Source organism: Hippocampus comes, unplaced genomic scaffold, assembly GCF_001891065.2.
Source record: "Hippocampus comes isolate QL1 unplaced genomic scaffold, H_comes_QL1_v1.1 scaffold36, whole genome shotgun sequence".
NCBI classification, from domain to species: domain Eukaryota; kingdom Metazoa; phylum Chordata; class Actinopteri; order Syngnathiformes; family Syngnathidae; genus Hippocampus; species Hippocampus comes.
The window spans coordinates 1382991-1409716 of NW_017805695.1; the positions used below are offsets into that span (position 1 = coordinate 1382991).

General features: G+C 40.1%; 1 protein-coding gene across 6 annotated transcripts in view; it reads left to right on the forward strand.

Moving 5' to 3' along the window:
• ltbp1 (latent transforming growth factor beta binding protein 1) overlaps positions 1-26726 on the forward strand; it is a 96270-nt gene that overhangs the window by 14234 nt on the left and 55310 nt on the right. For 5 of the 6 annotated variants that reach the window (XM_019882124.1, XM_019882126.1, XM_019882127.1 and 2 more), the window contains exons 4-9: positions 6871-7016; positions 15560-15727; positions 22664-22870; positions 23087-23388; positions 24470-24572; positions 26136-26195. In XM_019882124.1, coding sequence (XP_019737683.1) covers positions 6871-7016; positions 15560-15727; positions 22664-22870; positions 23087-23388; positions 24470-24572; positions 26136-26195 — 986 coding nt within the window. Of the gene's footprint in view, positions 1-6870; positions 7017-8686; positions 8857-15559; positions 15728-22663; positions 22871-23086; positions 23389-24469; positions 24573-26135; positions 26196-26726 lie in introns of those variants that run through there. The other variant, XM_019882129.1, reaches the window with a different exon arrangement.

The following is a 26726-nucleotide window of genomic DNA, read 5'->3' on the forward strand; positions in this document are numbered from 1 at the left end:
TTGCTCACTACAAAAACAAACGTCCTTAGATCAAGTCTTTACAAAACGGCAGGCAAAAACCACTTCTGAGAGAGAACATGAACTAAAGAGGGTAAAAAAATGATGAGGATGCAGTTAAAAGTTAAATGACCATCATTTTTATTCTTTATTCGTTGTTTTTTACACTATGCACAACTTTCATTTATTGTGCAATAATGTAATTGTAACATGTAGTTGTTACATATTTTGATGCATTTTTATGCTTAAGAAAACATTTATGTCTGAATTTTGGGGGGGGGGGCTTGGAACGGATTAGGGCATTCATATGGAAAACGCGTCTCTCCTTACAAAATATTCTAGTGAAGAAATTTCTTCCAGAACCAATTAATTTCGTAAGTAGAGGTACCGCTGTATCTTAAAATCGAATCCCTTCGACATACTGAGTGTGTTTTGCCACCCAATTGACAAGCAAACAACAGCTATCTCATATGGAGCTAGCTAGCGGCTAACGTAAGAATTGCTATTTCCACTCATTGGCCTCCTTGCAGTTAAATATTATAAAACAATGGACTAAAATGCCAAACACCTTTCTAGACTATTTAAATGGGAGTACTTTGCTGCTTGATATATTGGCTGGGAATAGAGCAGTAACAACCTACCACAACATTGACTTAAGATCAAACACTTCTGATGAGTCATCCGCTTGGCTACTGGAATGCTAACACCAGACACACGTATTTTGACACAGTCACAGTCTTTTCTGCTCCTGCTTCCAGGGGATATTTTTTTAATTTTCCTTACCATCATCATCCTTTGAGAATAGGTCAAAAGAAAAGGCAAATACACAATTTGTGTCAATGATTTTCATTTTTTTTAAAGTTGCAAATGTTTAGCTGCTTGTGTAGCTTTCTTTCTGATGTGAGGAATCATTTAATAATTGACGGATGTGAGTTGGACCGCCCTAAGTGTATATTACTGCACATATATATCGTTTTCACAGATCAAATTTTACAACGAGAGTATGTCTTACAAGTTATTACAAATCATAAATCATCCAAATAAACCTATACAGTATTTGCACATCCCGTGAATTATGTCTAGATGTACAAGGATCTTGTTCTTTCAAATACTGTAAGAATAAAAGTAACTAGACCGACGATGTTGAAATATTAACATCTGGGTTGAACCATTTCAAATGACAGACTAAGATAAGATAATATAAGATAAGATAAGGTAAGGTAAGATATCCTTTATTTGTCCCACACTGGGGAAATTTACAGTCTACAGCAGCAAGATTGTGGGTAGAAAGAAGAAAAAGAAAACTAACAAACTAACAAAACTACTACAACATAACAAAAATAACAAACTAAAAAAAAATAACAACACACTTCAGCCATCTTCCCCTTCTTTCTCTAAACCTTCCCTCAAAGACAATGTCTATCTATTGTTTTGCGTTGAACCATTATTCGGTTCAACACTTAAATTCAGCGGGTCGTCTTAAATTTAAGCGGATCGGAAATAAGTATTTGTCGTTTTCTACTCATTCTCATTTTGGAAATTAACATAAATGTCCATCAGATTTTATTCACTTTCGTCACATCCCAAAGATTTGCACGATTGGTAATGACACTAAAAGGAAGTGAATCTTGTGAAGTTGGTCTCCTTTTGTAGAACGCTTGAGTGTGTCTGTGGGAATTTCTGTCCACCGATCCAGAAGAACATTTGTGTGGTCAGACGTAACTGATCCTGGACATGAGGTCCTGGCTCACAATCTCTGTTCTGTCTCATCCCAAAGGCGTTTGATGGAGTTGAGGTCAGGGCTCTCGAGTCTTTCAGTACCAAACTAATCCCAGCATGCTCTCTTGTGACTTGCTTTGTGCATCTGTCACAATTGAAATCATCACTGACTCTGCTTTTGAGAGAATGGTTTGTACAATGATTTATTTCCCCTTTGGGAAAAATACCATTGGAGTGGCCCTCTTTTCTGCTGGGAGCCACATTTAATGGTTTGATGTACTTCAGCTGCAGCATTTGACCCTTTCCGCAGAAGCGTTTGTGTCGTCAGCCATTACAATAGAGTTAACCTATCGTCCATGATTTATTGGGTGAATTGCACTGATGGTCACATTCCAGCCCTACAAGCACACATAGCTAAAGGGACTGCACTACAGTGCCATTTATCTGTCAGTGCAATAGTTCATCTGTCACAATAGCAGCACTTATGGGGAACATTAGTACTGGCGTTGTCATTATTTCTCCGACGAGTCCATCATGCCAATCGTCTTCCTGTTGGCCTACTGTTGCAGAGCGGAATCTTGGTCAGTCTTTTTTGCTGATCCATGGTATTACTCACCAACAATTGACTTGAAAACATCCCTGATGCATCACAAGACGTCTATGAATGGCAACCTTTTAGAAATTGCCCTTATTTAGAAACAAGCAAAAACAGCGCAGAAATACTTCCTATTAAACATCAAATTTGTGTCCGTATAACCCAGGTGTGACCCCTGACCTTAAGAGTAAGGCAAAGTTGATGGCTTCATGGAAGAGCTCTAGTTAGCAAAACTGCCTCGCAGTTTCTCTTGTGCTTGTGAGGGTTTTATCTGGGTATTCCAGCTTCCTCTCACACTCCATTAAATGTCGTGGATGTTTGTGTATATCGTATGCACCCTGTGACTGACTCGTCACTGGTCCACAGTGCTTAAGTAGTATACTATTGTCACTTTGCAAACAAAGGTAACATTGTTTCTAGTAGATCTGAGCGATTTTGAAAAATGATGTGATTTTTTTTTTTTTTACCCTCTCAGTATTGCAATAGCCATTTAACAATTTATATTTTATTTTTTCCTGGTCCTCTTCCAGTGTATTCAAACAAATACAAGCAATAAATTAGTCTTTATTACAGCATTACGGATATACAACATTATCAGATGTACTATACATGCTGTATATGTTTTGTTCTTATAGGTAACGCTTATGCTATAAATAAGGTAAAATAAACCTTGAATTAATATGAAAGTTAATTTACTACAATTTGTGCAGTTAACTTACTAAACACTTGAACTTGCCGTCTTTTAAGCGTTCACGACAACAACTTCACTAAATTCTAGCAAAAAGTGTGGTGTAAGCAGAAGCGAGTTCGTCATAAATCAGGGAACAACAAACAATGCAAACAAATTGATAGATTTATCACTTAAACATTTTTATGGTGGGTATTTATGTGACTCTCATCTAGAAACTTTTTATTTTAATTTATGACCTCTTTAAATGCAACCATTGCGGAACAAGCTAGCTTGTCAAAAAATGATTTACACTTGTCAAATTTCTATTTCACGTTACGTCATTTGGACGTGTCACAGTTGCTAACCTGTCTGTCGCTCTCTCAACTCATCTGCCACTCAAGTGAGGCGAGGCAGCTTGTTGCTCCAAACACAATTTAATAAGGCGCTGCAGCGCTGAGACAGAACACTAGCTGTGCACAGAGGGTCTGTGTGTGTGTGTGTGTGTGTGTGTGTGTGTGTGTGTGTGTGTGAAGTATAAAATTAAGCTATTATTGCTCTGTTTGACAAGAAATATATAGATTTGGATTATTTGGTCACTTTGTGACCAATAACGTTTCAGAAAATGCCCTGATCAGCTCCGATTTCCGATCACATGATCAGATTGGGACATCCCTAGTGAGTGCCATACCATATCTTATTCTTACCATTTTGATAAAAATAACAGCAGTCATATAACCTCTTCTCATGTGATGTCACATTTGTACACCGTGTGCTGAGGCATTCACATTCGAGGGCAAAAGCAGTTGAGGGCACATGGTCGAGTGAGTGAAATAACAGAGGCCAAATAGTCGCTACCTGTGCTGTTTCAGGTTGCATCAGAGTCCTCATAGGAGCAGGCACGCTTGCGTACAATCAAGTAATTCACAATATTGTGATCACTGACTTCAGGGACAAATTGGTTTCATTTGACTAGTCTGATTTTGAACCTTGATCCGAGGGGTCGGCGTTTTCCCGTTGCCTTTCCCTCCAACCAATGTCAGTTTTTCGACTCGTGTGTTATATCTGGTTCCAATATAATGGACAGGTGTCCTAATTGGGAACTTTTTCACAAAACTAGATATAAGTAGACCGATGACCGATAACACTAACAATGGATCAGGCTGTTCTTCATGTTTTCCTTTTGCCTCCTGCGGGAGCCTCGAATATGGCGCCGGAAACTAAGCATTGTGGCTAAAATGATGTCAGAGGTAAGGGACTATTGTTGAATGTTTCGTGTTCACTTTAATGAAACGGGGGAAACAACACCATATATTCAAGAAAATCTGACACTCACTGAACAGCAAACAAATGAGCTAACATGCTGGAAGTCAGCAAATAAAGCACATAGAATTGAGCTGTTTTTCATTGTTACATGATGACATTTCTCTTTGCAAAACAAATCAAGTTATTGAACTGTCGTTTTAGGACAAGAAGAGAAACATATCTTGCGAGTTCTGAACACCTCAGATGAATTCTAGAACAGCAGCCATGGCTGCTGTTCGAGATGCATTGATGTTGTTTTTGTCCTATGAAACGACGCAAAGTAATTCATGAGGGAAGGTTTGGATTTGCTGTGACACATTTTCACATCACATCTGTTTAATGTGTTCATTTTTGTTTTGCACTTGTTCTTCGTATGCCATTAGATGTTCTTGGTCTCATTGTCGAGCTTCAGCAGCTTAGGTGTGTATTTACCGAGTGCAGAATAGAAGGAAAATGTTCGACATTTATTTGTTATCCTGTGGAATTCAGTGTGGACTGCATCGGAAACCAAAACAAATTAAGATCACTAAACTGGGATTTTGAAACAAATAAGTTTACCATGTACACATTTGATCAAAAATGACTTGATATTTGGCTTCCATCCAGATCAGGCACTCCCAAGAAACACTTTTTCCAAATGCCGTTTTTAAGGTTTTACCCACTTTGGATTCACAAAAGGCCACCTGTCTTTTAATTGGGCAAAGGAAAGACACAACTTAATTTCTTCATGCCTGAGCAGAAAGGTGTGTTGCATTTGTTGATGTATGAGAATCGAGTCTTTTTCTACGGATGTCCTTTTGAATTGCTCCACCATCTCAAGTTTCTCAGTCTCAAGTGTGTGTCTTTCTTTTTCTCCCTGGGGACAGTACAGAAGAAGCTTGACTTCTCTTCTGGGTCATTTGAGGGTGGCCCTGGGTGCTGTCCCTTCTGGATTGGTCCTGCTATGCTTCCTTGCATTCACAGCCACATTTTTTTATGCCATCTCTGCTTTTTTTGGCCCTTTAGTTGCCCATCTTGAAGCGCAGACTCTTCTGCCGGCCCTCCAACCCCGATACGGAACGGTTTTCTTTCAGGCAGGGGTGCTTGCTCACCAAGGCCTCTGCAGCCTTGCCAATCTCTCTGGGACTCGGACATGCTTTTTGTTTCTGTGTTGGGGCAGCCGTTGCCTCCAATGTGTTGTGGTTTTGAGACCTGGTCACCCTGATAGTTTTCCCCTCCCTCCCAAATGCAGAATTTCCCTCTTTTAAAACATACTCGACTTCATGGGAGAATGCCAGAACCACAAAGATTTCTGGCCATCTGCAAAGACGCTCTGATCAATCTGTGTGAAACAACAGTAATATTTGGAACTGAGAGTCGCCGCTTGGAATTGAAGCTGATATAAAATTGACAGGCGAGGCGAACCAATTTCTTTTGTTGTCAATAGACACTACAGCTTCTTGTTTACTTTAAAACTTCGCTTGTAGCCGACACGTGGGATGTCATGCACATTTTGAGCATGACGTTTCTGATCCACTGGTGAAAGGAGACTTTGATTCTCTCTTTTTTATTCTATAACTGCTTCAAAAGCAAAGCATATGAAGGAATAGTTGAAGAAGAAGATTGTATGACTGTCCGTGTTTTATGTTAGCGCTATATAAAAAAAGATGTAGTGTATCGTCTGTGCCTGTTGACTAAAGTCTTGTTCAGCCAACTTGTGATGATAGGTCACTTATGTTAAGCAAATTGCACATTGCATTGTCAAACTATGGATCTTGAACGTGAAGGCTTATGTCAAAGTTCAGTTTCATTTTGTTTTTCACCTCAAATATGAGGCATGAAAGCAAGCCTCTCAGCGTTGACACCATCAAGGACGACCCTTAATTTAAAACATCAGTTGCTTCCATTTGTACCTTTGGCAAAACCTGAAAAACCCCCAAAACAAAACAAACAAAGGCTCCCCAATTGCTGACTGTCTTGTTCACGAGCTGCCCTGACTGTTTGTGGTTGTCTTAGATGCTTCGCCTTTCATCGTAGACAGGATGATGAGTTCATGCACAATTTAGTTGATTTAGTCATACTTATTTTTACATGACATTTCATCGATATAAATGTAAATAAAACAAAAAATAATTGTTGGAATTACACCACCTCCAGTCACCAGGGGTTATTGCATACAGTCTTTGTCATGTAAACGCAAAGAAAACGCGTTAGTGGAACGAATTGAAATGTAAAATGCTCCAAAATTGTATTGCACTCCAAACAGCCGAGTTATTACTTCAACATTTTTTGGTGTATGTAGTTTTTTTTTTTGTAAATGTGTTATTTTATTTTACAGGTTGAAGTTCTGTCATTTCATTTCATTTCAAACTGAATTTGATGAAAACTATGTCGAATTTTAGATTACGCTGCTTCTTTTTCTGGTTTGTACTTGATGCACTCTTAAAATTAAGAGGTTTCGTTTAGCTGTGGAAATAAAATACATTTGCATCGCTTTGTACTCGTGACCCATTGAAGCACTCGGTTCCTTATTATTTCAACATCAGACATGTTTACCAGTGGAGGTATCTTGTGTTTGATTTTTTTTTTTTTCTCTCTTTCCCTCCAGAATCCGGTCTATGCCCATGCACCCTGGCCAGCCATATATCATAAAGCCGAAATATTACCATACACACACCACCCACACGCAGACACACATCAAACCTCAACTTGAAAGGCCCATCCCGCTCTCAGTGGCACACAACCCTATTCACGGTGAGTCCTTATTCTAATTAGCCTTCTTTTCCAAGGAGATTATCGACTCATTTTTTGGGGGACGGGGTGATTATTATTCTTTTAAAAAAATCCTTTCATAAATACTGTACCAAAATTGGTCGTGGGAGATACTTTGCCATGGGTGGGAGGAGTTTACGTCACGGTCAAACACTTCATTCAAGGAAGTTCCAATGTTTTTAACAAACTGACAATCACGATGCATGTATTGTATTAGGCAAAGGTCATGGCAAAGAAAATGCTGCAGCTGAGCACCCGTGCCATGGGAGTTTGAGTCCCAGTGAACCTTGCTAATGTGATACTATACCATGACAGAGAACCGACAAAGACACTGGAATAACCTGCAATCCCTATACAGCAAATCTGGACGACATGAATTCCAACACAGAGCCCTCGATGCTCTGATCAATCTGTGTGAAACAACAGTAATATTTGGAACTGAGAGTCGCCGCTTGGAATTGAAGCTGATATAAAATTGACAGGCGAGGCGAACCAATTTCTTTTGTTGTCAATAGACACTACAGCTTCTTGTTTACTTTAAAACTTCGCTTGTAGCCGACACGTGGGATGTCATGCACATTTTGAGCATGACGTTTCTGATCCACTGGTGAAAGGAGACTTTGATTCTCTCTTTTTTATTCTATAACTGCTTCAAAAGCAAAGCATATGAAGGAATAGTTGAAGAAGAAGATTGTATGACTGTCCGTGTTTTATGTTAGCGCTATATAAAAAAAGATGTAGTGTATCGTCTGTGCCTGTTGACTAAAGTCTTGTTCAGCCAACTTGTGATGATAGGTCACTTATGTTAAGCAAATTGCACATTGCATTGTCAAACTATGGATCTTGAACGTGAAGGCTTATGTCAAAGTTCAGTTTCATTTTGTTTTTCACCTCAAATATGAGGCATGAAAGCAAGCCTCTCAGCGTTGACACCATCAAGGACGACCCTTAATTTAAAACATCAGTTGCTTCCATTTGTACCTTTGGCAAAACCTGAAAAACCCCCAAAACAAAACAAACAAAGGCTCCCCAATTGCTGACTGTCTTGTTCACGAGCTGCCCTGACTGTTTGTGGTTGTCTTAGATGCTTCGCCTTTCATCGTAGACAGGATGATGAGTTCATGCACAATTTAGTTGATTTAGTCATACTTATTTTTACATGACATTTCATCGATATAAATGTAAATAAAACAAAAAATAATTGTTGGAATTACACCACCTCCAGTCACCAGGGGTTATTGCATACAGTCTTTGTCATGTAAACGCAAAGAAAACGCGTTAGTGGAACGAATTGAAATGTAAAATGCTCCAAAATTGTATTGCACTCCAAACAGCCGAGTTATTACTTCAACATTTTTTGGTGTATGTAGTTTTTTTTTTTGTAAATGTGTTATTTTATTTTACAGGTTGAAGTTCTGTCATTTCATTTCATTTCAAACTGAATTTGATGAAAACTATGTCGAATTTTAGATTACGCTGCTTCTTTTTCTGGTTTGTACTTGATGCACTCTTAAAATTAAGAGGTTTCGTTTAGCTGTGGAAATAAAATACATTTGCATCGCTTTGTACTCGTGACCCATTGAAGCACTCGGTTCCTTATTATTTCAACATCAGACATGTTTACCAGTGGAGGTATCTTGTGTTTGATTTTTTTTTTTTTCTCTCTTTCCCTCCAGAATCCGGTCTATGCCCATGCACCCTGGCCAGCCATATATCATAAAGCCGAAATATTACCATACACACACCACCCACACGCAGACACACATCAAACCTCAACTTGAAAGGCCCATCCCGCTCTCAGTGGCACACAACCCTATTCACGGTGAGTCCTTATTCTAATTAGCCTTCTTTTCCAAGGAGATTATCGACTCATTTTTTGGGGGACGGGGTGATTATTATTCTTTTAAAAAAATCCTTTCATAAATACTGTACCAAAATTGGTCGTGGGAGATACTTTGCCATGGGTGGGAGGAGTTTACGTCACGGTCAAACACTTCATTCAAGGAAGTTCCAATGTTTTTAACAAACTGACAATCACGATGCATGTATTGTATTAGGCAAAGGTCATGGCAAAGAAAATGCTGCAGCTGAGCACCCGTGCCATGGGAGTTTGAGTCCCAGTGAACCTTGCTAATGTGATACTATACCATGACAGAGAACCGACAAAGACACTGGAATAACCTGCAATCCCTATACAGCAAATCTGGACGACATGAATTCCAACACAGAGCCCTCGATCAGGCAACAGTATAATTGCTGTTTTTGACTTGATTTGCACTGCATAGTTCAACTGACGATTCCATTTTTTTTGCTCTGGCACCATTCGGATATGCTTCATGGCAGCGTGAAGAGGGGAAAAAAACCACATGGAATTGCATATCTCAGAATACAATCAGGCCTCTTTCAAATGTGGATTAAAATTGGATTTTATCAGATCGTTATGTGCCAATATGACCGCAACGAATGTTTGCAAAATTGCGTATGACCACATAAGCAACCGCAAATGAAACACCTGCTGTAAATCTGAACTATAGAAAACACAAACCATTAGATATCATCCATTATCTGAAAACATAGTAGTCAGAATTAAGTCAGAGCTGAGGTAAAAAAGTATGACTTTAGCATCCTTTTAAAAATAGCAGCACTCCTCTGCATCGGGGCTGTAGACCTGGAACCTTGCCTCGTCATGGGTCTTAGTTTTGTTCCCTAGCTTAGTTTTTATTTCTGGCCATTGCTTTAAGGATTGTACCGGAGAAGGGTCCCCAAGTTCTAAGATCAACTAAATAAAAGGATGATGGCCTCCTTCGGGTGACAAGAACCTAGCATGACCTCTGCGCAAGGATGAAACGCAGTTTTGTGAAGTGAATCCAAAGAGTAAAGGGACAGGCACCTGAGGGATGCTCGAAAATCTGGGCCTCGTTCAATTGGTCATTTATGAAAAGTATGTGTTGTTGCAGAAAGGACACGAGCAAGGTCGATGAGGAAGAAAATCGTGACAGACACAGCAATATTGTCACCCCGGATATATCATCTCTTATGATGGGTCCGGCAATGCTGAGGCGTCGCCGCATTGTGTCAAGCTCATAAGAGTGAAGCCTTGCGTTGGTGGGCCTATCGTTTTCAGCAAAAGCCACATGACCGATATAGCCACTGTGTCAAATTGGGTCCCTGCCAAAAGAATCACACATCTTTTGAAGTGGGTCAAAGGATGGTACACACCAAAGACTGGACACCCCATACCCAGAAAGTGTATGCGGTCAAGTGCCATTAGGAATGCACTGACGTATACATTGAGGAAATCAAACAACCACTACGCAGGATGCACGGCACAACACACGGGCTCAGCTCTTCAGTTCAAGACTCAGCTGTCTACGTGCACCTCAAAGAGGAACGGCAGTCTTTGGAAGACAAAAATGCAGTTATCATGGACAGAGAGAACAGATGGTTTGAAAGAGGAGTGAGAGAGGCCATCTGCATTAAAACAGAGGAGGAGGCTGACAACACCACCTGTCTCTCACACACAATGTTGTCCTTTCGGCTTAACAATTCAGCCTTTTGCAAAGAAAAAATAAGCACAGCCTCGATTGGCCTCGAGGTGGCTGCAGTCCTTTTTTGCCAACCGAATGCAATCGTAATGCATTTCACTGGAAAATAATAAAAGTGATTGTGCATCCAAAAGTTACTCATGAAATGTGGTCTAATCTTGATCCAAGTCACAAGAGACAATTTTCTTCAACTAATACCTCACAAACAATGTTTATATCCATATTTTTACACAACACAAAAATGACAAAAATGTACATATTCCTTTGAAATATGACAGGAGATAGATTGTTTGAAGGAAGAGAGAAGCCATCCTCGGCACGCGAAGATGGAATGACCATCTCTGAAACAGAGTTGGCTTATGCCACCACCTATCCCCCACATACAATGCCGCCCTTTCTTCCCTCTTAAAGGACCTCAATGATTTTTTTTCCTCCCCACCCCACCCCCTTAAAAAAAAAAAAAAAAAAAAAAAACAACTGAAACATTCCCCAGTGACGGCAGCTCCACTACCTTTTTACAACTGAATGGTATATTAATGAGGGAGTTTCCACCCAACGACTTGTTGACAGAGGCCTCCCTGCAAAGTATTTCAGCCACTGTTGGGTTTCCCTCCTGTGGCAATGTTTTTAATGTAGGAACATCCAATTTGCTCTGATTAATTTTGACTTGTGGAGTTTGATTTTTTTTTCCCCCTGATTGGGGTGCAGGAGGTGCACAACCATCCAGGATTTAATTTGGATAAATTTGAAAAGCATTTGGGCTGTGGTCATCTGGAGAAATAGGAAGTGCAGCGTTGACAATCATCATCAACTGAAAACTGAACTGATCTCAGGGGCGGCATATGCATGTCTTGTGTGTTGGACCTATTTGATTTCCGGATGAGTCTTCACTCTGGGTGATATCAAATATTGTGTTAGGGAGGTAGCATTTTAAACAAAATTGAAAATCATCGGTCATATTTTGCAGCCTCTTTAAAATACACCACTGTGACGTTACGAAACAAAGTTTGCACTTTTGGAAACAAAGAGAGTTTTCCCACATCCATATGAGTTACAATATTAGTCTAAACCTTTTTCAAGCCTGTCTTGGTACTCTAATTCATTGAAATGTTTTAATGCAAATCAGTGCACATCAGAAAATCATTTAACTAATTGAAATCAATATTTGCAAAAGTTTTGCTGACAGATTGGGCACTGGTATGTAGTACTCAACTGTCTCAACTCTGCAACTTTGCAGGTCTTCGTTATACAGGAACACAAAGTGGCCTGAAAATGTCAATATGGTGTGAGTATGGAAAATTACATATAGGTCAAGCATTATATGAGGAGAATAATTGCAGATGGAGTCCATTGTGAGTTATATGACCGTTAACTGTATTTAAATCCATGGGTGGTAAGTATCAGCACAAGCCAAATATACATAAACGTTTTATTTATTTGTACTTTCTTACCATGTACTCGCTGCCCACCGTTGACACTTTTGGGCATCTGTGCATGTGAGATTTCCATGTGTTCCCTGACTGCAAACACAGTCATGTTGGACATGCATCTCTTGAAAACGTACACAGAACTCGACAGAGATCCTCTCGGCATTGAATTGGAATTGGGCACGTGGGCCTCATGTGTCAAGGCAGCCATTGAGAAGTAGGAATAAAAAGGGTTGCAGTCTCCAAACTACTTTAAGCAGAAATCATGACTGACTGGAGCTCTTTCAAATGTAAAAATAGACACAACAAAACTCTTTTCCCAAGTCTGGATCAAACTAATAACTTCCGTAAACTTACGATGACATGTTGACATTATTTGACATACCATATCCTCCTGACTACTAGGAAAAAAAATGTTGTCCAATCACATTTATTTTGACATTCCCCAATCTATGTGAAGTAATTTGACTCCTCCAAAAAATTTTTTGAAATCCCACTACATTTTTTAAACAGGCTCAAATACACTTAAAACAACTCAAACAACACTTTAACGTGTTCATAAGAGTCTTACAATTAAAATGCCAACAGCATTTCAAGACAAAATGTGGTCGATAAAAAGTATTACTTTTCCTCTTCCCATAAAAAGTGCTTGCACTGAGGGAAGCCATTTTCTTACTTTTTCTAACCCCTACAAATTTGGTATCATTGGAAAGCACTGAATGTCCTCTTTAGAGTAACAAAAGGAGTTAATGTGATTGGAGGCACTGGGTGGGAGATATTTAGGTTCACAAATGTCCTCTACAGAGGACAAATTTGAACTACTGGTCGTCAGGAGGCTATTAATCTGACAATAAGCTACGCTGTTTTACTAACCCAAAGCCAAGCAGCGGTGCATTGCAGTCATCAACTCGCAGAGATTGGTGTTTGTGATCACTTGACATGAACATTTTAAAACAATTTGCTGTAATTCGTTGATTAATCAGTTAAGAGAGATACACATGTGGAAGTGACAATGCTCACTTCCAATCACCTACTTTGCTCCTAAGGCTCTGTGATACTTGACCCACATAACCTGTGATATGATTTTAAAAACATAAAGCAGAACTTGTACACACTTGTACTTTTTCCGTCATTTCTTGTGGTTGCGCTAGTCCAACAAAGTCAAATATTTCACCAGAACCCATTTCACAGCGGTTACAAATGCCCAATGCGGGCTCTGATCCTTAAAAAATATATATAAATAAAAGAAGAGTTTAATGTTTGGAATAATCCATGCATTTCTTCCAGCAGTAGACTTAGTGAAAGGAGCAAATGTGTTTGCTGTTCTAAATCAGGAAGCCCACAGCTTTTCTGTTCAACTTGTCACATATGACAGACGGTCGAACAGGAACTTTTTTTTTTTTTTTTTGTGCCACATCTGCTAAAACTATTCATGTCGCACCCTTCAGCTCAATGAAACTTCTGTTACATCTTTTGACAAGGTACTTGTGGCTTTGGCTGAAATGTTCTCTTCTGATTCATTATAAAAATGCTCAAATCAACGGAGACAATGATATACAGTATTTTGAAAACATTCTATCGAGTCCCTGCTCACAAAAAAGTTTGGGGGTATTCGTTTTTTCAGTGAAATCAACCTAAATTGCACCACAACCAGGGATTTGACTTTCTGTAAACTTTGCACATTCAATGGTTTGATGTTGGAGTTTTATTTAATTTTTTTTCTTTACATAACTTGCTTTTATCAAAAATATTGCTAAACTGCAAAATTCACAACAGTTTATCTATGACTCGACAAATTCATTTCCAGCGTCAGTTAAAACTGGTATTTAAACAGTTCTCTTCATCATGCCGTTTATATTTTGACCTCTTTACAACAAGACTTCACCAAACAATTGACAAACAGTACCTCGTCATTGCAAAGTCATCAGCATAGCTGTGGTCTTCCTTTAGAAATCTATTGGTCGATTTAAACGATTGCCTGATTTGAATTTCAGCTCCTTGTTAGAGAAGAGCAAATTGTACTCGTTGGACATGTGCATTCAAAAGTTTCTAGAAAGTCAAATTAAGTTCCCATTCATAGGTTGTGCATTTTAGAGTCGAACTTGAAATGGCACCCAAAATTGAGCATCCCAAACCTTTTGTCAGTGGTGTTTTTTTTTAATCTCTTTTGCTATAAAGCACATCAATAGCACCAGTAAGAAATCACATGGGACGCGCAAATAGCAATAAATTCAATAAAAATGAACCTTTATTGCAGTGGCGGGGAGGGGCGGGGGGAGTTAAGGGTAACAGCAGTGTTTCCAAAAGTGAATGGCAAGAAGGATAAGTGTCGGCTCAAGTGGTACGTGGAGGAAAAAGCAAAGCCAGGCTGAGCAGGGAGGCACTGAAAAAAAGACAATCAAAATCAAATGGTGATGCACAAATGATTAATGAAAGGAAAGAGACAAAGAGAAGGTCCCCGGAAGTGGACTCGCCAAAATAAATGAGCAAGTGATAAATACTGTACACAGAAGGAATGGGGTCTCTGACAACACATGACCAAAAAAACAAACAAACAAACAAACAAAAAACCTGCTTAGATACTTGTATAGGTGAGGCATTGCCATTGAGCCACATCATAACAACTGCTGCCTATCCTACTCGTGATGTACTTTCAGACTGGAGGCCAGGAACTGGAAACAAATCAGGTTCTGTCTCAATGTTGACAGCCAGTGACTCAGGAAACAAAAAACTGATTATACTGTTGTTTTGTAGCGTATCACCCGAAAAGTGCTTACACACTGCACTGCCCAACAGAGAGGGTCGGGTGTAGGATGGCGGTGTCCTGACGTAAGCTTGCCAAGCGACTGAACAGGAAGTGGTCTTGTGATTACTTGAGCCATGTAGTGCGAGTGTATCAAGGAATTATTCCAAAACTAATTGAGTACAGAAAAGTAGTGGGAAATTGGGAAAGTTGTTTGATTTGTCCGTTCAAGCATCAGTCAATCATTCTTTGTGAATTTTTAATGAAGAGATTTTGAGTAAGCGATGCATTGACAGCAATTGATCAGACTTTTTGTTCAATGTACATATCGATGATTGAAATGTACATCAAAGATATAGTTCTAGCAAAATATTAGGCGCACACGAGGCAAGTGTGATTAAGAGATGGTAAATATAATATCGTTTCAGTTGAAGTGTTTCTACGTACGCTTGTAGAGAACAGAAACAGGAAAACATGGTCTTGGTCATGACCAAAGAATTTAATTTGAGGTGTCTGTGGTATTCATCTTATCGGTGCTCTAAAAATCTTGTCAACCACCGCACAATAACATAAATTGATTAATCTAGAATACTCAAGGTTGTCAAATTCCGTTGTCAAAACCCAAACTACAGTAGAATAAAAAAGGGGTTTTACAATTCATGTAATTAGTTCACTGAAAACGAACAGCATGACATTTTTCGCCTGTCAAATGACACTTTTTAAAAAAATTCGACCTGAACTTTAACCTTAATGCTTGGAATTAATGAGGTTAAACAAAATCACTCTCCTTTATGGTTTGCACTTTGGCAGTGGGCAACCACACGGGAAGGATCAAGGTGGTCTTCACTCCCACTATCTGCAAATTTACCTGTGTGGGAGGTCGATGTCACAACAACTGTCAGCAGGGAAATACAACAACCATCATTAGTGAAAATGGCCGCGCCACTGATACCCTGACATCACCCAACTTCAGGATAGGTAAGTCATTGTCATTTTTGTGTGTCACCTCATTGTTTTGAATAGAGTGGAAAGAAAATTGAATTGAGTATAATATCTTGTCAGCCATTAAGCGTCTTCCCAAGACAAAATTGTGGCTTGCCCACGTATGCAGTTGGCCTTTTTGTTTAGTTGATGGTTTATTTTCAACAATGGTGTCCTTCTTGGGCATCTCCCATGAAGTTCACTTTTGCTCAAACAATGATGGATGGTGACATTGATGTGCCTTGACCTTGGAGTTCAGCTTTAATTGGTGGTTGTTCTGGGCTCTCTCTTTACCATTTGTATTATCCATCTCTTCAATTTGTCATCCATTTTCCTTATGTGACCACATCCAGGGAGTATTTTTAATCTTTTCTCGGGCTACTATCGGTTTTGTCCAGGCCTGTTTCATGGGTTTGATTTTGAAAATAATGCTGTCTAAACACAATTCAAAAGTATTGTCTGATTTTCATTGGTTAATTTTACATATTTTTTTAATCCATCCATCCACCCATTTTCCGATCTGCTTTATCCTCACAAGGGTCGCAAGGGGTGCTGGAGCTCATCCCAGCTGTCTTTGGGCAGTAGGCGGGGGACACCCTGAACCGGTTGCTAGCCAATCGCAGGGCACACATAGACGAACAACCATCCGCACTCACAGTCACACCTAGGGATAATTTAAAGTGTTCCATTAACCTGCCATGCATGATTTTGGAATGTGGGAGGAAACTGGAGTACCCGGAGAAAACCCACATAGGCACGGGGAGAACATGCAAACTCCACACAGGGTGACCGGAGCTAGAATCGAAACCATGACCTCTGACCTCTTTCCATCGGAAAATGGATGAATGGATGAAATACATTTCCAAATATTTTGCTTTCATGGCTCTCTTATTCAAAAAGGTTCCCGACCCCTGCACTGATCCATTGCAAGCCCCCCCCCCCCAAATTCAGACATAAACGTTTTCTAAAGCATAAAAATGCATCAAAATATCAATTATCAAGTACAACTTTATTGTCAAATGTGAAACATACAGCACAGATGAAATTTCTTCCCTCTCACAACATACAACAAGAGGAACCGCTGTGGGTGCACGCGCCGCCATCAAAAGGAAAGTAAACATAAAATGACAAAATAATACAGGACAACACATTTAGGAAAATTTTGTCAAAATTTTACAAGCAAAAATAAATAAATAATAATGTACAAAAATATTGCAATTAAGTTATGAAAAAAACCCTCCTGTTTATACAAAAATCACATTTTTTTTCTCAGAACAAATTTAAAAATTGCAAGAAGACAAGATCATTTTACAAGTGAGCCTATCCATTAACGAAAAAGAGATTGGCTCTCTTCTCCTGTCCCATGTAAATCCGCTGCAATTCCAAGCTGCGACTCCCAGTTCCACATCCGCGTCGGCGCTCTGCGCTGACGTCCCTTTCTTCTCGTCGTCGGCTCCATCCATGCATCCATCCAGCCGCAGACTGTCCATCTGCACCGACCTTTCCGCTGAACAAAGCGGGGCTGTGAAAATGCTGCCTACTTCAGGCGCAAGACACAAGCTCCCCGGAACTGTCCAGCAGCGACAGTCAAATGGCGCCGACATTCCTCCCGATCAAAATCAGTGCCGGTTCACGCGTGCCGCCGAGAAGGCGCAACCACCAAGCACAGATTCTTCTTCTTTGACGAACGTCGTGGCCAAAAATGCTGAAAACCATGTTTTCAGCATTCCATGTTTTATATATCTATCTAATATGTAACAAATACATGTTACAATTAGATTATTGCACAGTAAATGGCAGTTGTGTGTACTGTCAAATAAATAAATAAATAAAGAATAAAAATGATGGTCATTTAACTTTTAACTGCATCCTCATCGTTTTTTGCCCTCTTTGGTTAATGTTCTCTCTCACTAGTGGTTTTTGCCTGGCGTTTTGTAAAGAACTGATCTTTTGTCGCCTTTTAACAATCCTTCGAAAATGTCCAAGGCAAACATCAGCATAGTGAGCGATCGCCGGACTGGTCAACACTTTTTTCTGGGTGATTCACATTTACGTAAAACTATCGGAACACTTCATGGCCCGAGGGGCAAATGATGAGGACGCTGCATAGACACATATCTAGCTACACACATAGACACATTCGGTAGAGGTCCCTCTTACCCAATGGGATGGCAGGATAATGCTTGGTCATTGCCAATGGTAGAGCACCTATTAGTATGTTGCGTTCAGGAAACTTCTCTATTTTTACCTTTCGTATCTTGACATTCTTTCATAACAAGAGGCAATATTTTCCTGTTGAGGCATTTTGTAACTTGAACATTTCGTGAGAGGAGACATTCGTAAGTAGAGGTACCACCGTATATACAAGATGGGAGGAGCCCAATAATACATTTATAAACAAAAATATACCAGTGTAAGAGCCTGCAGACATACAGAGATGGATACTATGCAACAGCATAAAGTGTACAATGGAGAACAAGATTTTCACAAGCAGTATTAAAATGCAGAGCGTAATGGTACACACACATTTCTTTCGGTGTTTTGTTGGTGCATACTGTCAGGACTTGCCGAAAAGTAATTTCTGCATAGTCTATAAGGAAAATCATGTTCCAGTCACAACTCCAGAAGTCATGATAAAAAGCTTGATCACATAAATGTTTAAAATCACCTTTAATAACCATTTGTAGTCGTGTTTTGAGAAGTTTTGATTGTCTGACTGTAGCTTTAACCAACTGATCGCTCACATCATTCGCAAATATGCCAAAATCGGAATACTTCAATGGAACATTTGTTAAAACTAAATCAAGTAAGGGGGATTTCTTCGGTTATTTAGTAATTGGACATGTTCGGCCACTGTTTAATTGTGGAAGCTCAAAAGAATCACAAATTGATTTAAAACGGCCAGAGAAAGAAGACAGCCAGTCCAAGTTAAAATCATCCACAAGAATAATCTCTTTAAAATTCAAACTTGACAGCTGTTCACTTAAAAATGAGAAGATGTCAGTGGTTGGTTTGAGACGAATGCCTTTCTTTTATGAATTTCTTGATTGAAGGCAAGCAATTCAAACGGTTTACTTAGAGACGGTGATGATAGCACAGTGACACGAAATTTGTTTTTGGAACAGGATTAGGCTCAACATTTTCAGATAAAAGAAGCAGGAAGACAATGATACATTTTGTTTTCACAGAAATAAGAACTGGCATTAAATTATTGTTATCATTGGCCCTTGTTCTTCTTTAGGAATGGCCGCAGAGTAGAAACCAGTTCTAGGGTCCATATATGGTGACAAAAGAGGGTAAAATATGCACATTTGCATTTATGGCAGTAATGTGGATTGTGGTGTTTCTCGGGGGAGAATATAAATGATAGAATAATCAAAATCCCATTCTGTTCTACTGGAGGCACAGGAGGTAGACTTTGGTTTCCACATTTTTAATGCACCTCACAGGGTCATAGTACAGCTGGAAAAATAAGGATGAGCGAGAAAAGAATTGTGATTATCGTTAAAAGTAAAAAGAGGAGAGGCGAAAAAGTCAATATTGATCGGCAGTAAAAAGAGGAGGGGGTGTGGGGTGGGGGAGTTAATTTTGATCCAACGCAGCGCAGTGAGAATTTCGACGTGATGATAATGATTGGATGATAACATTGATGATTACGTCACAGGAAGACAGGCTTTGCAAATGACCACCAAGGGCTTTGGGTAAAAATTTTCAATCAGACCAACCACAGACTAAAACAACAAACTATAAAAACAACTGCCAAAAGATATAAGATCAACCCCTCTCCTTTACTCGATGGATTTTGAGCCCATCACAATCAAACACTGTGTTGGCCGCTGGGGTGCTCCGTCTCACTCTTAGGATGCGATCCAGTTCACTGTTCGGCTTTATGTGGATTGGTGAGATGTCCTACTGTGTGAGTGGTCTTTGAATGCACCTCGAGCCAAGCGCGAGTGAGTACCGTACATACTTTTCTTCTCCACGCAGCTATCAATCGTTGAATGCAATTACTTTTTTTTTTTTCTTTTTGGCCACGACACACTACATTTTTATCCGTGACTTGTCTGTCGGGTCAAAATCAGGCTACATTTATGGAGTCCGACCTCGGCATTAATCACTGTCGTTATCAGTTTGACAGTTCTTTTTGGACATCCTTTGCTACTACCCTGGGATTTAGATTATGAGCAAAACTTGATACTCCCACACAACTAGACTCTTAATTGCTGCGAGTGGGCTGAATTAATAGGTCAGGTGAGGAGCTGCCTTGCTGATGCAGACTCTTGTGCAAGGAACACAGTCGAGTCACAGGAAAGCCTTTAAATATGATCTTTTCAACAAGCAGGTTGGGGGTTTGGGGGATCAAAGTACACAGACAAAATAAATCCTGGAACTCAAACCCCCACAGAGGCAAAACCCATGATTTCGACCATGACTTCCTAGTACTTCTATTCAGGGTGACTGGCTCCACCTCAACCGTGACCATAATAAGGAAAAGCCATAAAGAGGATGGCTGGACGGATGGATTTCAGTTATTGGTTGAGTAACAAGTATCAAAACGAATGATTGACGTGCTCTCATACTACGGGCCAATTGACATCCCCGACTTTGAAAACTAAAAAGGAGATGACTTCAGCTGGTGGTGTGGTGAACTTGGAATGCTAAAAACAACTTCTCAGCCTGTACGAGAGCATTTTGTGGTTTGAGAGTTTGAAAAGTCTTTTTGTAACTCTACTTCAACAATGCCAGATGACACATTTCTGACAAGCTGAATATTCAACTGATTAAAAGTAAGCCACCAGACTCCGAACCGGGCTTGAAACAATACACTTACTGTAGTTATGCGTGTTTATTTAAAGCTACACTTTCAAATGCAATTACAGTATCACGCAAATAGAGTTGCTCTAGAACAGCAAACCGGTAGCCTAGTGCTGAACAAAATCTTGTGTTCATTACAGCTGCATGAACAAAATTCAAAACTTATACTGGATCCAGATAGCTACATGTAGATTCCTCACGCTCATACTTAAACCCCCAAGTTGGCAATGGAAAGCAGTTAGATCATTGACCAAGTCCATTATTGATATGATCCTCCTAAACTTTTGCAAATGTTATGGTTTGCATATTTGGCTGCCTAAAGGAACAGCGTGGATTGAGAAGGCTTCAGTCACATGCACTTGTCCAGACTTGCTTCATTCTTTCTGCCTTCTTCTCTTGCTTCCCTTTCTTCCATGTGTGTGGAAAAGGGTACACATCTGAGCCACGGGACTGGGAGATGAAAGCTTATTTGGTCAAGGCCTTTTACAAAGAGTCCAAGGACAATAAATAACTCCCTTCTTGTTTATCATACTGACATGTTGAGAGAGGTCAAAAGGGAAGAGTGGTGATTTATGATCTGTACAACGTATGTACAACGGATCCGATTAGGCAATTAAGATTCTGTAAATATCAGGACGATGAGCTAATGTTGGCGATAGATGTTTCAGAGAAAAATTGGAAGATGAAGTAACACAAAAATGATGTCAATGGTAGACTGTAAATATATTTAGCTGATTGTCCTCAAATGGTTATGTCAGTTTTTACTGGGGGAAAAAAAATAAACTTGGAAGAATGAAACCACTTCACAAATCTAAATTTGGTGACAGTAGAAAATAATTCACTTCATGATGAACAATTTGTGAGTATAATTTCCATTGATTATGATTCAGCCGATTGGTATGTGTATCCCATTTGGCCAGCTGTAGACCCTGGGAACTGGATTTAAGCGCTGTTTTCTCAGCTTCCCTAGCATTTTTTTTCCTCCCTGGTGAGCGTATCGGCTCACCAAAAGCTGAGAGCCAAAAGCCCAAATGCTCTTTCATTCCTTATTAAACACGTATATTGCTGCCAATGCCACACGATGGATGAGAGGTTATCACTTCGGCCCCATGGCTTGAATTTGTCACGTTTAGCTTTTCTGCACTTTGCATGTGCACCAGTGCTTGTGTGCATCATCCCACAGTTCAGAAAATGTTCACAGTGAACCCTGTTTATCGCAAGGGATACGTTTCAGACCCATCCACGAATAGGTATAAATACTACTTAGTTGTATTACAATATAATATGAATGGTACTGATATAACTTTCAATCGTCACAATCTCGCTCGTACAGTTCTCCAAATAAGAGGAAAACCATGCTGGCTTCAAGAGGTTTATTTCAGCGGTCCCCAACCTTTTTTGCCCCACCGACCGGTTTAATGTCAGACATTATTTTCAGGGACCGGCCTTTAAGGTGTGGCGGATAAATACAACAAAATAATATGAAATGACCTGCATGAAAACTGGGGTATTTTCGTAACATAATAATAAACACGAATCATGACATGAGGAACGTCCTATCTGACCGCAACACTCTCTGGTCGCTATGGTAACGTTGAAACGTGCCTTCAAAATAAGATACACCACAAATACAAAGTGCATGATAAATACGACTCATCATCGCCGCATATTATGCAGAGTGGGCTTGGTGCGTGGGAATCTCCCGTTGTATTTTAAGTAGGACACCTGACACTGTCTATTAAATGTAGCCTTCTTAGTCTTGAAAGTCGTAGACTCCTCCTCTGTCTCCTGGCTGGGCCTTTTCCCCTTCCCAAAAACTTTTGTTTATTACTCGTTTTGCTAGCTTCTGGGTTTCATTTTAGCGGTAACCTATCATGTGACCAAGAAGCGCGTCTTGACCTGTGTCAAGAGTAACATACTGTAGACGTATGTAACACAGAATCCGGTATTTTTCCAAAATAAAACATCTTTCAGATTCCGAAATGAATAAAACAGAAGTAATGTAAGTTCCTTATCCTTTCTGTTCAGCCTGGTACCAAATGACCCACGGACCGGTACCTCCATTCCAAAGCCAAACATGTTTATGGTTGCGCTTATCGTGTTTGTTTCTCTCCTCAGTGGTGTGTCATCTGCCTTGTATTAATGGCGGCAAGTGCAGTGCCAGGGACAAATGTCAATGCCCTCCAAACTTCACTGGAAAGTTCTGCCAGATTCCAGTTCAGAACGGACACCATCAGCCCCAGCAGACATCAGGCAGCTACAGTCAAACTCAAGTCCATTCCACACACACATTGCCCCTGACCTACAGCAATGGGCAAAGTACTGGTGAGTGGAGTCGAGAGTGAATGCTAATCCTTGCTTTGTCTCCATTTTCATGTGATCAGCCCATCAGAAGTATCAAGTCTCTCTCTCTCTCTCTCTCTCTCTCTCTCTCTCTCTCTCTCTCACACACACACACACACACACACACACACACACACACACACACACACACACACAATTGTATCATATTAACTCTGGTCTGTAATTTTCTCTGACCAGTATTCAGCCCCAACATTGTCAACATCCACATCAAACATCCTCCCGAGGCATCTGTTGAGGTCCACCAGGTATCTCAGCTGGATGACCAACACAGTAATGGACAAAGTCAAAGAGGTCCACAGTCAGGATCCTCTTCATCCTCCAGCTACAGTTTTCATCACACTGAAAGCCGTCAGCAGGTCCAGCATCATGGCTACAACATTGTCTATCCGACCCAGCATGGGGACCAGATTACTCAGTACCAACCTGTCTCCTCAAAGAACATGTTGGGCCGCTGCTTCCAAGAAACTGTTAGTAGCCAGGTAAGCTCTCATTAAATCAAATGTGCAATATGACTCAAATTAGATTTCGTTGTAATCCCCAAAAAGGAAATTTTTAGGACTAGTTTTTCTGATGGAAATTATTACCTTAGCTTTTCAAAAGAACCAGTTTATATCATCTATTTATTTGAGGTACTTAAAGGAGAATTTGAGTCAAACATTTTCTTTACCATTAGGTTCTATGTAGCCCCACTTGTCGAAAGATGGTAGTCTGATAAATATTGTGTTTGTGGAATATGAATTAAGCAGAAAATGTACCCGGCTGCCATTGTGCCACATGCTGTCGATTGAAAGTGACATCACAAGGGCTCATGTAACGACTGTCACCTGTTTTCGGGGTTTGATTATATGACGTTCACAAGCCGAGCCCTTAGGCACTGTAATGGCATTTTCAGTTGACAGCTAGTGGCAACCCCCCACCTCCTACAAAGATGTATAAAAACAGTTGGATTTTGTTGCTTAATTCATATGAAATGAACACAAAACTAATCACAATACTGTGTTTAGACTTGTGGGGGCGCATAGAACATCCATCCATCCATCCATCCATCTTACGGCAGTAGGCGGGGACACCCTGAACCGGTTGCCAGCCAATCGCAGGGCACACACAGACGAACAACCATCCGCGCTCACACTCACACCTACACACACCTACCTCACACCACACTCACATTTTCTCGACAATTTAAAGATAGTTCCCCGCACTCTTGCTGAAATGAGCGAGTGAGCCAGCCGTCATCCCGCTTCACACTCTGCTGGGCTCATGGCCAGTGGATGGATGCATTTTGCTCCTTTCACCGCTACAGAGCTTGGGAAGGCTCACTAGCATGAGTCAAACTGTGTAGCACACACAGACAAGCAATGTAGAGAACCCACTATTACATTATGTACAAACAACAACAAGAAAACATTTTCCAAAATACGTCCCCTTGAAGACAATGAAAAAGTAGCTCACGTCCTGCTAATGCATTTGTCCTCACCTTATTAATGGCATGGCTAATATTGACTATTGATCTGTATGTATTTATTTAATGGTATGAACTGCCAACTTGGTATGTTTCAGTGTGGGAAAGCTCTCCCGGGTCTCACTAAACAGGAGCAGTGCTGCGGGACCATTGGGACATCATGGGGTTTCCACAAATGCCAGAAATGTCCAAAGAAACCATGTAAGTGTATTGTACCGTATGTTGTCTTTACAAAGAGTATGACAAGACATTAAAAAAAAAAATCATCCAGTCTATAATGTATAATGTGTCCCATTCAGGTCCTTCAAACAAACCCCTAGATCAGGGGTGTCAAACTCAGGTCCTGGAGGGCCGCTGTCCTGCATGTTTTCCAAGTCTCCCTGTTGCAACACACCTGATTCAAATGACTGGAGGGCCGTTATCCTGCATGTTTTCCATCTGTCCCTTCTCCAACACACCTGATTCAAATGATCAGATCATCAGCAAGCTCTGTCGAGGCCTGAACAATTGAATCAGGTGTGTTGCAACAGGGACAGATGGAAAACATGCAGGATAGCGGCCCTCCAGGACTGGGATTGCCCACCCCTGCCCTAGATCATCGTTAAAAGCATAACTTTACTCACACTCTGAATAGTATATTTTATTGTTAAAACTAATATCAAAACTCAGTTCCTTAATAATCATTCATAATAATGCCCTGAAATGCACTTTGTACATCTTATTATATGTATTGATTTAAAAAAAAAAAGAGACGTGTTTGAAAGTCTTATGAAAAATGGTTTGACTTCTGTATAAAGCAGGGGCCTTCAATCGTGTTCCTCGAGACCCGCCGTCCTGCCTGTTTGCTATTTCTCCCTGCTGCAACACACTTAATTCAGATGATCACGAATTGTTATCCAGCTTCCGCAGACCTTGCTGATTATCGGTTTGAAGACCCCTTGCCTGAAATGTGTTGAAAATAATGACCCATGGCAGTGTGTAGGTCCCAGGGTGACCCGGATCGAAGCAGTTCTGTTCTTCTACTATCCCAAATGTCAAAACCACACCTCAATTAATTCATGCTTGTACAAGTATTTGAAAGAAATATTTTTTGGAATAAATTTTGCAATTTGTTTAGCAGTGTGATATTTTTATGGGTTCTTTGGGAATTGCAATTTCTTCAAGGAATGCATAATATCGCCTTCATGCTGTAAAGGCATGACTGCAGTGACAACAACCCAGTACACTACGTCCTCATATCGGGTCGGGTCACCCATATGCACAGCTTCTTCAATTTAGGAACAAATCAGACTGACTAATGGCTATTCATCCTACTTTCGGCATATATGTACCTGTACCTGAACTGGTGTTTTTGGTTTGTGTGTGGGTGTGTGTGTGGGGGGGGGGGGGAGAGTGGCGCAATGGTTGACTGGTTAGCATGTCTGCCTCATCACAGTGCAGGGGGCGTGGGTTTGAAGCCAGGCTAGATAGATAGATAGATAGATAGATGGATGGATGGATGGATGGATGGATGGATGGATGGATGGATGGATGGATAGATAGATAGATAGATAGATAGATAGATAGATAGATAGATAGATAGATAGATAGATAGATAGATAGATAGATAGATAGGTGTGCGTGTGTGTGTTGTTTAGCCAAATAATTAATTGACCCAACAATGGTGAGTGGAGATGATTTATGTATTTTATGTATGATTCATCAAATTTTGAAATAAAATGACTCACATTTCCCCAATTTTTATTCTCTCCCTTCACTCACCAGCTATTCCTCTGATAGACTGCCCACAGGGTTACAAGAAAATCAACAGCACTCATTGCCAAGGTAAGGGCTTGCAATATCATATCTGTATTTATTCATTGATATGATGTAATGATTGTCCTCGGATACTTAACTATTGAATGGCTTAATTAAGACAAAATGTGTGAAGTGTAAAAAAATTAAAAAACAGGAATTATATTTTCAACCATACTCAAGGCAAATAGTTTTTCTCCAGAGACTCAACAGAGGGTGCTACCGTCTCATTTGGCTCATTGCCATTTTATCCATGCTTACAGTATGTGGCTTGTGCAGAGAGACTACCTCTGGATTACTAGATCGATGTGCCGTTAGCCTTTGAACTTTGCATATTTTTTTAAATCGATCTAATAGTTTTGAATATATTGTAATATACGAATGGGTGTTCAGAGAATAGGGTCTAAATATTAAGGGAAAATAGTATACAATAAGTATAAATACGATAAAATAATAAGCCGCACTGAATGAAGCAAAGACTGCAGGATGTCTTTGTGGACATGTTTATTGATCATCTGGCACATACTAAAGGGGAAAACTCATGGTTTATAGTTTGGAAAC